At 36.5% G+C, this 13,845-nt stretch overlaps 1 protein-coding gene across 2 annotated transcripts in view; it reads left to right on the forward strand.

Annotated features, from left to right (window-relative positions):
• EDAR (ectodysplasin A receptor) overlaps positions 1-13,845 on the forward strand; it is a 135,934-nt gene that overhangs the window by 80,981 nt on the left and 41,108 nt on the right. For both annotated transcript variants that reach the window (XM_063444622.1, XM_063444623.1), the window contains exon 2: positions 11,102-11,172. In XM_063444622.1, the coding sequence (XP_063300692.1) occupies positions 11,122-11,172 (51 nt within the window). In that variant the 5' untranslated portion in view covers positions 11,102-11,121. The remainder of the gene's footprint in view (positions 1-11,101; positions 11,173-13,845) is intronic.

Genomic DNA, 13,845 nt, shown 5'->3' on the forward strand with positions numbered 1-13,845 from the left:
TGGCTATTTTGAGCTTAATTTTGAAATTCACTTTAAATTCTCACTTTAGTAAATAACTCTGTAAAGTGTGAATTGTTGGGAATTCAAAGTGAATTTCTCATTTTAGACCACAAAAGCCGAATTGAAAACATATCAGTTATGTTTTATGGTTTGGCTATTTTGACCTAAGATTTGCAATTGAATTTGAATAACCCTTTAAAACAAGCTAACATCAGAGAAAAAAAACATGGTCCAAAAAAAGCACATTCATCCACACAAAGACAACACACAATCTTAATAAAACAGCATATAGCACACTGCTGTAATTTATCTGCACAAGAGCAGCATTAGTAAAGGAGGTTTTATGTAAACCATTCAAACCAGCCCATCTAATGGCATGTCGTGCTCATGTGTAACTGCAGTGAGTATAAATACCATATTTTTAGTAAACTCTTATTGTTCCGTGTTTTGAAAGGTTACGTAGATAGCAAGGTAGAATTGTAACAGTGTAAGGCAGAACTAGTCATCTGCTGTCTCTTCTGTGGGGATCATTCGGTAAACAACTAACTTATATCATTTGGATGATAATGGTTTATTAGCCAATTAGTACAAGTAATATTGCTCAGCCATTAACTTAAAGTGGCAGTGTAGCAAAATATACACCTGGGTTCAACAAATCAATAAAAGAAGAAAAACATTGGATGTGCAAGAAACTCCAAACCAAGCGCTCACCATATATGAAATGGAAAAGGTTTATTGATGGCACCGCAATCAGCAGCACAGGGGAGGGGGAATCAACCAAACTCCTTATGTGTATCCTATCCTGCGGGTCCTTACTAATAGGGTTCAATAATCTTCAACTATTCAGTTCTTAATGTCCTTCATTATGCACTGATACTGAAATACTGATATTTTTCTCACCACTCCTCCTACATAATTAGCTCATTACATGAACTGACAATAGTAAATGTACACATCAAGGTAGCATGGTACTTGGAGTGATCATGTGAAAACAAAGGAACACTCATGGAAACACTGCCATTAAATTCAGAATGTTCTTAAAGGAGCACTCCAAGTACCATAACAACTAATGTTCAAGAAATGTTTGACAACTTACCTCCAATCTGCACTGACACAGAGCCAATGAGTTGGCCCTGCAAAGTAGGGCTTAGCTTAGGTTCGTTAGTGAAAACATCTTGCAGGAGGTTCCAGCTCCATGAGAGGAGGCTAATGGTGCCTAGCAGACCCCAGGTAAGTTGTCAAACTCTCCTCAAAGAGTGTAACTATATAAACAGGGAAGGGGCACCAGGATAGTCCTAGCAGCATAACCACTATATCAGGCTGTAGTAGCTATTGGCCTAAAGTGTGCCTTTAAGAGCATTCTAAGCTAAATCCCAGGGATGGTACTTTATGTAATTCTCCTAGCAGAATGAGCATTATGGACATTCATCAAAATATGTTTAACTATAGGTCTTCTCTTTCTTTTAAAAAGTGACTACAAAATATATACACTCCTAATCACTTGGATTTCTGTTCTAACCGCAAGTAGCAAAGAATTGAAACTCATTTGTTTATTTCTTACTTGCAATAACAACTTACAAGCCTATAAAACTGAAAATCAAAACCGTAATTTGGTTATTTTTTGATTAGATGTCTGTGCGAGATTGTGTGAAGAAATGGTCATCGAGAACTCCTCCAATATAACAAGCATAAGAATAGCAAGGTTCCAACTACCACAGTAGTCTCTTTCAAGAATTGTTGGTTGAAATATTGCTATTCTTCTGCTCAATGCTGTACAGCAAATAAAAGACACTTGTTATATTGGATGAGTGCTGGACCACTGTTTCTTCATTGCATTTCTAATACCGCTGTGGGGAAACTAGAGTTCTATAGCACCCACCATCTAAGTATGTAAGTGGTCCTTATTTTCTTGACTTTTTCTTGTGAAAAGGAGAAAACAGCATCAATAAAAACAAGTTAAATACTCACAGCTTTTTAGTCATGATATTAAAAAAATAAAAATTTCTACATATACAAATTCCAAAATTTGGGCGCAATATGAATACAAATGTTAAAGATTGTGCCTTGTGTTTGCTGCAGTAGAATGGATACATGAAGCATCCTAAATTGTGGTTTGATATGTATTGCTTGATAAACTTGCACCCTTACATGACCGAACCAAGACATTGTGTTCACTCAAAGTACTGCAACAGTGAATGTGATAAAGTAAACTTTGCTCGCTCTGTATAGAATATTTTCCTTAGAATTTCTGTAATCAGCAATAAATAATATTGCATCAATCTAGTCATATTCTATAAACTACATACATTTGCAAACAATGTATACTGTGCTAAACCTTCATAAACTGTAATGATTTTGCCACTCTTCCAGCCTTATGTCCTGAGGCAATTGTTACCAAGTGCAACACTTTAAACACACATGGTTTCCCAAACGCCAGATTAATTACAGACTCTATTAGTTAAGTAACAAATTCTCAGTATTGGTGTTTGTGATTCATTCATAACTTCAAAATCTTTTTTTTTTTTTTTTTTTATGTGGGCGGAATGGAGGCTGGGCTGTAAGAGCCCTCACCTCACCACTGAGCAGACAGGATAAAAGGGAAAAAAAAAAAGGTTAATGTTAAATCACAAAATAACTATTTCACTGAGTGGATAAAAGCCTGCTCTGTCCTGGACTTCTGCATCCTTTCCCTAAATTATTGTTGTGAGTATTTATATCATCTGAATGTGTGTGAGCTCTATTAAATAAGTAGTTTCACTCAGCTTTCTTTTTAAGTTAACACGTCATAGTGAAAATTTGCATGTCCAAGAATTATGGAAGACATTCTCCAAATTTAAGGCAGGCAGAATGATCTTTGATTTTGCACAATTATTACTAAAGGCTACAAGGACCAATAGATGTAATGTGTTGGCTGCATGTGTTGTATTTCTTTGTAAAGGTATTTGAGAACACCCCACAAATTATAACTGGGCATGCTTATTGAGAATATATAGTGTGGGTGCTATATCCATGCAGCCCTGAGCTATGCATTTTTTAAAATATTTATTTTCATATTAAAATGGAAATGTTAAAAATGCATACAGCGGGGATGCACAAGATTATGTAAAGTACATAAGGTTAACTGATGCATGTGTATAATAACAGTTCTCAGAAAAATATATTTTTATGTACGCATGAATAAATGAGTAATGTGATAACTGTACATTGTGAAATTACAGGGCACTGTACAGTTTCACCATAAACGATGTATTGTTTGATAGCTGAATATAATGTATTAGTGATGAGTACTTGATGAGGATGCACAGTGTTACACTGATCTATATCTTTCTAGCTACTGTGCATACTTGATCAAAACCCCTGATACTCTTTCATTCACACACATTGAAATGATTGATGATCATCTATAAGATACACATGACAATTTACAGCTCACACACTACATAAATGTACTTTAAGTCCATCAGGAGCTTGCGCGTGCAGGACATGTTTCTATATAATATGATGATGAAACACAATTTCTGTTTTTTGGGTTTTCTTTTTTGGGATATTTAAGCAACCAGGATCAGTTTATTTGTAGATTAATATTTCTGTAGTACAATAAGGAAACCTTTCTTTATTAATATTTATCTGAATTTGTTGAACCTAGAAATCAGTTAATATTTATGATAGTCAACGTTTTATTTAAAAAAAACAACAACATGGGGTACAGAACTGTCAGTATTCAGTTTAGGGCATTCTGTGTTGCATAGGCTTTCCTGCACCATATTTTCACAGTGGATAGCAATGTGATTGGTCTTTACGGTGTTAAATATTAAATTGTGCTGAGCTGAAACTCCGTAGCACTAGCATCCATTAAAAGAGAAGGAAACTGCAAATGTTATATCAAAACAGAGAAAATCAGACATTTGTGAGGTCAGTTATGCTTCAAGCGTTGCTATTTTCGTCTATTTTCTTATTTGGAAATCGTTTTAATATTTTCCATAATTCCTGATTTAGTTCATAAAACATCAACTTATTGTGACTTGACAACCAGCTTTGTAAATTTTAGCCAAACTTTCCAAGTTAGATAAAATGTCAAAATTAAGCCAATGTGTATGTCACATGAACCGTGCTAGTTTGATATAACATTTCACCTCCAAAGTCACCATATTTCTCCATGGATTCCAGTTTGTTTTTGTTCAGTGACAGTCTCAGATAGGCTTGATGACAGTCTTCTGTCTGCTCAAAGCCTTTTCTCTGATGTAAACTTTCTTTTGTTTTGTGTGGAGCTTTAGTTTAAAGACATTTTACCTTAGGCACAAAGGAGGATGCACAGTTGTATGGTGCTCTCCATATCCTGCATTGCACACACCCTCTATTATGTGAAGAAGAAAAACTACCACAACAAGAAGACATAGTCTTAAATTAGAGGGGCAAAGGTTTACAAATAATATCAGGAAGTATTACTTTACTGAGAGGGTAGTGGATGCATGCAATAGCCTTCCAGCTGAAGTGGTAGAGGTTAACACAGTGAGGGAGTTTAAGCATGCGTGGGATAGGCATAAGGCTATCCTAGCTATAGGATAAGGCCAGGGACTAATATTATTAGTATTTAGAAAATTGGGCAGACTACATGGGCCGAATGGTTCTTTTCTGCCGTCACATTCTATGTTTCTAAGAAGCTGTCTTTAAATACAGCGGAAAACAATGTATAGCGGAATTTGTTTAGGAAAAAAACTTTTCCCTTGTGCATTTTCACTGGCTTTTTTGATGTTTTATCGGACTACTTTGCTGCTTTGCAGCATACGTATTATTATATATTTTTTTAAATAAATGCTATAATTTTTTTTCCCCATGTGTTGATGTGCTCATTTCAGTGTCTCAAGACGTACAGAATGATATACTGTAGGATGTATGAATATACAAGTAAATCTCTAGCACTGATTTTTAAGCTATAGACTTTAATTTGTTTCCAGAACGGTGTGTGGCCTTATTGTGAGTATTAATCTTTAGCCTCCAAAGCAATGAAAAATGTAATTTAGTCACAGGTTCCTTCACCTTTCTTCTACCTCTCTTTTTGTACCCTGGAGAGAAATTACTTTCTGTGCCACAGTCCCTCCCATTATGTTACTCTACATCTCTGCAGAAGGACTGTAAGTGGTATAGTACCAGCTTCAAAATTCCTGTATAGTAGATGCTTGGTGAAACATTAACTTGGGGGGCATTATTCCCAAAAGTGTGCATTTTCCCAACATTTTCTTTTTATGAGTGTATTTTCACTAAATTCAAAGTTACAAGTGTAAATGTATTGTTTTCTTTTATTTGTAGAGTGTAGTCCATATAAATAATTTCCCTCAGCACATAGCTTCTAACATATGGAATCACATATATCAGGAAAGGGATGGGTGTGCCTAAATAAGGCCAGCCAGCAACACAACCTGAATCACTGGCACCGAGCAAAAGGGCTCTAAAATGGGTGGCTCTGTCTAAAGAAGAGCCACGCCAGCCAGGCATGAATTCATGCCAAGCTGACTGCCATTTAAACTGTCTGGTCCAATTAAAAGGACTGAACATATGTAACGTTCGCATTGCACAAGTGTGTCTAATGAGGCACTTGTGCTACTTTTTATGGGTACAGTTCCTGGTGTCCACAAACTCAGAACAGACTGCCTTGGTGTACATTTTCTAAAATGCAAAGAAGTTGTTAGCTAAAGCTGTGTCTAGAGCTGTAGGCCTGTGTTTCAAGAATCCAGAACAAAAAACTTGTTTCTAAACATGCAACCTGGCTGTAATTGTTAATGTTATATTTGTTTAATATGTATAATATAAAAATGTGTTCTTAAAACTGACAGAAAAGCCTATAGTTGTCGAGACTTTAATAAGTCCTTTTATCCCACTCATTGTAATGGAAAGTAAGGCTCTGAAGATTGACATTTGAAGCAAGTCCAGAAATCTTTTACCTCAGGACACGTTAAATCTTAGAGCCTATAAACTTCTTGCATCCAATTTAATTTAACTCCTTATCTGTCCTGTCACATTTCAGTTTAAATACCTCTATACCAGTTCAGTTTTCCCTTTCCCACCATGTGTCCTATATTACATTTTATTCTCTGTTCCACCATGACACATACCATTTGTAGCTCTCCCACCCCACATCTTTTGAACTCTTCCTATACCATTGCTGCTCCCTCCTTGACTCATTTCATTTTCCCGTCCCTAATTTTCTCTGCTTTATGCCACTTTGCCTATTTTGTCCAAGCATAATGGCAGTTACAATTCACTCGCAATGCTGCGCCAAAGGCTACATGTACCTGCTTGTTAGAGCAGAACATTAAAGAAGCAGGACTGAAGCTGAACATTTGACAATTTGCCATGGATACTAAAAAAGAGTAACACAGTAATTCAGGATGAAACGACTTGAGTTCATCGAGGTCATTATTTCACACACCCTGGTGCTGATTTAAAATGTGCCTGTGTATATGTCATGTACCCACAGAGAACTATGGAGCATATATTTCTTTTATATTTAAATATATTTTTCGTACCTCTAAGCAGTAGTCCAGAAAATCTACTGATATTAGGTATGCATATGGCTACTTTTGTTTAAAAATGCAGAGTTTATAGAATATTAGGACATTTTTACTATTAACACTTTATAAACTTTTTTCCCTCTCCACCATTACATGGGAGGTACAGGTTAGTGTAATGCACCCAAGCCAAGCTTCCTGTCAGTGTTTAATGGAGCACTGTAGAATGTGTATTTGTAAGGTGTGTGCAGAACGTTGGGAGAGTCTTATCAGGATACAGTATGTCTGCAGGCACAAGGGGAGGAGTTTGCTGTGGCTAGACGCGTGGGCAGCAAGATCCCTGAAGGTCCCACCTGTGATTCACCTGAAACCCTCGGGATGTCCATGTTAGACCACAACTTCCTGCTTTTGTAGAAATATAAAGAGTACTATTGTTACGAGCGTCAGTTTGACTATATACATCATAATTACTCATTACCCCATTAAAGTAATTAATAAATAACTATTGTTTTGTATATTTATATTCTTAACACAAATATAAAAGACATAAGTAATGAATACTCTTGTTGTTTTTCATCTAACAAACATGAACCGTGTCAAGTAGAAATTGTAAGGATTTCTTCACAGATCTGGTGAAAGGTAATAGACAAACCAAAATAAATATTTGCAGTAAATATCTAAAGTCACATTCTTTTCATGTTTAAAGGGACACTACTGTCAGGAGCACAAACATGTATTCCTGGCACTATAGTCGTAAACCCACTGTTTAGGTCTCCAGCCCCCTTCTCAGATCAGTGAAAAGGTGTTTAAACGCACCTTTTTTTTCCCACGCCGCACCAGTCTCGCAGCAGCTGGCCACGCCTTGCTCCGCTGCTGTGGCTGAGATTATCAAACTTGGTGATGGCAGCCAATCCAATGCTTTTACATTGTAAGTCAATGAATTTCTATGTGGAACATTCAGCAACTCCATTTCTTTGGAAAGGCAGTGTTTACAGGAAAAGGCCTGATGGGACTGACTATAGACACCAGAACAACTACATTAAGCTGTTATTCTGGTGACTATAGTGTCCCTTTAAACATCTTTCATTTAATGCCATTTTTAAAGACCAATTTTTTTTTTTTAAGTCTTCAAATAATGGATATATATAGTCTATAATGGCTTCAATGTCTAAATATTCAGTGACACATTTTTAACATTGTTTTGCTTTATTTTGGTCAGTTAATGATTAGTCACAACACTTGGTAGTGATTTTACATTTATTATGTAAAATAGATATAGGTTTACAAGATCATAAAACCACTTTTTACTGTTCACAAATGTGATTTTGGCTATAACATACATAGTTTTGGATTCAATTTACCACTTCAGACAGGAATAGGGAGTACAAAAATATTTAAATGTCATGGTGTTAAATAATAAAATTAAATAACTGTGTTGCAAACAAATGTCCAATACAACAGAATAAAATAGTTTATTCCAATCTGTTACATAAACCCATAGACTTTACAACCGTCTTTCAAAGATTACAGAAAAATAATAAGAAACTCATTGATTTCCTTAAGAGGAGTGCACATGCCCCAAATTGTTTCTCCTTGCATTATTCAAATACTTCTAACAATGTATTTATTATTTTCCTTAATGGGCCTTATTCTTGGAGCTGCGTGCTCTTTTAGTCACAACTTGCTGAAGAATGGTAATTGGCATATGGAATGAACCCAAACCACTTGATGGTCAGAATGTATTACCAAGCCATATTGAATTATACTGCGTTGGTACTGCTTAAAGATAAACACAAATCATCATGTTGTGCAAGATAGCTTTCCAGGGCTTTTTTTTTTTTAAAGTTGTGGGTTAAACAAATGTTGACTAATAACACACCAATGGAATCATTCCAAAGTAACCAACCTTAGATGGGTGAAGACATTAGCCAAATTAAACATTCTTCACTTCCAGTGTCAAACAAGTGTACATTATACATTCTCTCAAAAACAGTGTGTCTCCTAATGAAAGGGATCCAAGAATAAAATAGGCCATTTTTTAGGCTTCTTTCTTCTTTGGTCAATTTAAGAGTGACTTTCTAAATACACTGTCTTATAAAAGAGATCACTCGATGTATGTGTTTTAGCTGGCTTGATAAGTTACATGAGCAGTTGATAAAAGTCTGTGACTGTAAAAGAATAAACCCCCGAGATATCCCTCATTTCCAGGGGCAGAATTACCAGTGGTGCAGGTGTATCAATGCGCTCTTGGTGTATAGGGACTCATCAGGTAAAAAGCACAATGATTATAATTGTGTGGTTATTATGTTGGTGAAAAGCAAGATTAGTGTCAGCATGAAGCTAGGCAGCCATTCCTGAGACGTCTCACGTGGAGAAGTCAGAGGAGAAGCTGCTGCCAGAGATCATTCAGTCTGCCAGGAATAATATCCAATGCAGGCACTATCTATATTGATCAAGGCTGGAATAAGATATTGCAACTTATCTGTGCCTCCTCCACTCACAGAACCACAGGTGCATGGAAACTTATGAATCACGCCAGGAGCGAATAAAGGCAGACAGCTGCACCTCAGTTGACCATACTGCAGGAATGGTGCTGGTGGAATAGATGGAGAAACGCAAGTTAGAGGTTGGTTAGAGTTAGAGGCAGAGTCACAGGTGGTCATAGAACAGAGTTAGCAATACAAGAGGACTCAGCTGAGATGGACAGAGGCTAATGAGTAAGATTTAGCCTGAACAGCAATGGGCGGCTGTCATTGGCTAAGAGTGTTAGCTGTCTGCATTCAGCCTATCACGGTGCCCACTGCTAGTATAAATCAGTATGGCTATAGGTATGTGTGCAATCTCTGCCTTAGCCACACCTCAAATGGGGGTGTGACTATGGGAAGACAAGGACTCTTAGTATTAAACTGAATGGTAAAATTCACAAAGTCAGCTATGCTTCTAGTATGGCTACTTTAGCCTTAAATGGAAAACATAGTCACCAAAACAAATTTAGCCCTTTGAAGGAGTTTTGATGTATAGATCATGCACCTGTAGTTTCGTTGCTTAGTCCTCTGCCATTTATGGATCCCTAGGAACACCTCCCTGCATGTGACTTACAGACTGATGGACTGTGGGTAAATTAACTGAAATTAAACTTTGGTTAAGTTTCGCCTATTGCCAAAAATCATGCTCTCCATAAGAAAAAGTAGTTCCTGCCTTATGTATAACTAAAAAACTATGTTGAATATTAAAAACAATATAAAAACAAGAGGGGAATAGAGTAATAAAAATGTTAATTATTAAAAAAAAAAAAACATGCAAAGTGACATTCTAACTAACGTAACATGAGGTTTTAATACCTATGTGAAGCACTCAGCTTTATTAAAATGTTAATTTGCATAATATGCTAAGTAGTTTGCATGATCTATTTTGTTTCTCTTAAACACATGGGACTGCTCAGTTGATGGCATGAGAACCATAGGCTGGACTGTCTTAGCAGAGTAAGGTTTACTCTGGTTACTGAAAAGACAGTGTTTACATTGCCTCTAGGGACACCTTCAAGTGCCCACTCTTTAGATGGCCACTGGAGGTGCTTCCTGGGTCAGTGCTCCCGAAAAAGCAACCCTAGCAAGGAGGCGCTGAATTTTCCTCATAGAGATGTATTGATTCAATGTATCTCTATGAGGAGGTCCTGATTGGCCAAAACGGCATTTGGCCCCGACCTGTGCCAATTTTAGCCAATCCAATTCTTTCCCTATGGAAAAGCATTGGATTGGCTAAAAATCTGCCATTTTGATGATGTCACAAAGGGGCAGAGTCAGCCCCAGCGGACCTGCGCAGCGCTGGAAATAGGGTGAGTTTTAAACTTTTATAGGGGGGTGGGGGGGAGGGGGGGGTCAAGCCACCTAAATAGTGGGTTAAACACTATAGGGTCAGGAATACATGTTTGTGTTCCTGACCCTATAGTGTTCCTTTAATAATACCAATAATAATGATAACACAAAGTAATCTGAAGTTTAAAGAATCTGATTAATGCTTGTCTTTTGTTGTTGATAGAATGTAATTAGATGCATAATGTTACTTATCGTTACATTTTAATTTCCAGCACTCATGTTAAACTACTTAATTAAATATTATATTATTTAGTTTGCTCTGTTCCTTAGGAGAAAATGATTTTGAATTTCCCAATCATTTGGCATAGTAAGAGCTGGTGTTAGACACATGATAATGAATGTCGAGCATCTTTGTGTATGGGTAAATTTACTTAGAGGTAGACCATATATTTTATATGATAAACAAGTTAAATAAAAATGATATCTGTGTTGGCTAAGTAAGATTGTTTAGAGCACAAGCCTTTATAACCAAATAGGTCTTCGTCAAGAATGCTATTGCCTTTAAAATACATTCACAAGATAGTTCATAGTTTAGTTAGCCAGCTAGACCTGTATTATAAGAAAGCTTTGTAGCAAAACATCTAAAATAAACCTTTCAAGGTTCAGTTGTTTAGTTCATGTATTTTGTAGATTTTGCTAAACTGGAAACGTTTCTATAAATGAATGTATTCTATGGGCACCATGTTTGTTTTAATTCCGTTTAATTGTTTATTTCCTCAGGTTTAAAGTAGAAAAGGAGCATGAGTCATCAGGGTGGCAGAAAATGGACTCGTATATTCCCATTTATCGTTGTAAGTACTTTTTTACTTTTATTAAAACAATATATAACCAAGTATAGTCTAGAAATCAAGTTCTCAGGTAAAGTAAGACATATTTAATGCTGTCTCAGCACTGAGCACTTGTAAACTTGTGTGCTGTAAACGTGGGGGAACTAGAAAGCATTATGAGCATCATTTTCGTGAAATGTAATAATCCTAAAAAACATATAATTCGCAATCAATGGCTAAGAACAAAAAACACTTCATTTAAAAACAGGCCCTATCCTCTTTTGGACAATGAAAAACATTCCAGTTTCTGAGAAGCTACAGTATCTACATTTGTGTGAAATCAAAGTTAAACCAGAGACACTTCTTAATTAAAGGGACACTCCAGGCACCCAGACCACTTCTGCCCGTTGTAGTGGTCTGGGTGCCAGCTCCCACTACCCTTAACTCTGCAAATGTAATTATTGCAGTTTTTATATGAGGACTTGCAGGGTTAAGACAGCCACTAGAGGGACTTCCGTGTTCTTAGAACACGAAAAGTGTTTTAAGCAACGCTGGACGTCCTCACGCTATGTGAGGACCTCCAGCATCGCCAAAATCCCCATAGGAAAGCATTAAATAATGCTTTCCTATGGGGAGGTCTAATGCATGTGCGCGGCCATTGCCGCACATGCGCATAAGGTCTACCCCGCCGGCTGACGTCGTCAGGGGAGGAGAGTAGGCGGAGCCTGATCTAGCGCCGAGGGACATCGGCACTGGATTCTGGTAAGTCACTGAAGGGGTTTTAACCCCTTTAGCAACATTGAATGGAGGGTGTAATATGTTTTCCTGGCACTGGAGATTCCATTTAAGTGCATAGAAATAATCACTACTTTTTTGAAACTCATATACATACACGTGCAAATTATAAAATGCAGTATGCTGTATATAACATTTCTAAAATAGGTTTAGTTAAAATCTGTGAATCACAAATAACGCTTAGTTCAGATTGTCTGTATAATTCAATTCCCCTTTAAAAAAAAAAAAAAAACTACTCAAAGGAAATGCACTCACAGATCCCAGAGCTACTTCAAACCAGCTCTGGGTATATCAACTTAAAATTACTGAGGCATGTTTCACTCCCCTTCCATTCCACAGGTTAACCTGTATCAACAATTAATAGAGACAACCCACAGTGACTCCAATAGCATTATACCATTCATAGATTTTATTATACAAAAACATTAAAACCCCTTACATTCAAGTTGTAAGTTGGCAACTCCAAACAATACAAACGCCGAATCCCAACCGAATTACAATTTGCTCTACCTGTATCCGTGTCTGCCTCCTGAAATCTTCATGTGACGAGTTTTATCCGACCGATCATGTGGATTTCCACTGATGATCGATTGCTTGTCAGAAGAAGTCCACGTGATCGGACTAAATGCAGCTGCACAAAAAATTACATATGCACTTTTACTTATATCACTTTCAATTGAATATTTATTTTAAAGCGTCCTAGCACTTTTCTGGATTTTATCTAGAGACACTTCTTAAAACCAACGAAAATATGAGATCTCTACAATCAGCTTCTTTGAGATCTTCCTTGCAATTTGTAACATTGCCCCATGTGTCTCTGGGAGAAGTAAGGAATTGGGTAAAATTAAATATTATTTCACTATAAATTAGATGCATGCTTGTTTCCATTAGGGTACATCTACTAAACAGCAATTTTATATTCAGTTTGTATTTGGGCAGTGGAGTGTCCCTTTAAGATGTCCCTGAGCACACATGGAACACCAATTGGGCATGCCTTTTTCTAACACTGTTATATTACTTTATATTATACATGGTCAGTTTGCAAACAAATGTTATTGGTAATTTGTAAAGCAATAACAAATCATGTATTACAGGTTAATAAACTAACAATACTCACACTGACAGAAAGAAAATCTGGTTATGAAAAATATGTGTGATTTAAACGCATATAATTTGAAAATATACAAATTTAAACACTACCAACACAACATGGTCAAAAAGCTTTTCAAATAGTTTCATATTTTTGGATATTTCTTTCAAAATATTAAAATATCAAAAATGATATCAAATCTAGAAATATAACAATAAAGAAAAACAATTCAATAAATATTTCAAAATAATACATCATGGTGTAAAAGTGTGTTCAAAGGTATTAAAATAATAGAAATGTTTGTACAAAAATATTAAATTGAAGTCTTTATTATGCTATTGAAGCCCCAACCATTTCAGACAAGTGTATAAAACCAAGCACAATCTCAGGAAACAATCTTAGCAGGAGAGTGGTCCATACAAATTCTGTGACATTCAACCCAGCCTTGTCATAGGATAGCACCTTTTACCAAACAGCTAATTTACAGGAATATCTGCTGAAGCTGCCCCAGTCAATAGTAAGTGGTGAGTAACACACAGCTTTCAGAACTAGGTTGTCAAATGCTGAGGCAGTTGCCATGTTAAATCATCTGTACTAAGCCAAATGTCTGAAGGGCAAACCAGTGAACTATGCACATGTACTCTACGGAGTGATAAACACTGCTTTTCTGTCAGTCCAATAGATGACTCCTGGTCTGCGAGATCCCAAACAAATGCAACTGGCCTGATTACATATGGCTAATTCCAAATTTTGACTAAGGAAGAATAATGGTGTGGGCTATTTTTTATGGTTTCGTCTAGGCCCCTTTATTT

This window comes from Pelobates fuscus, chromosome 1 (genome assembly GCF_036172605.1).
Source record: "Pelobates fuscus isolate aPelFus1 chromosome 1, aPelFus1.pri, whole genome shotgun sequence".
Taxonomy (NCBI): Eukaryota; Metazoa; Chordata; class Amphibia; order Anura; family Pelobatidae; genus Pelobates; species Pelobates fuscus.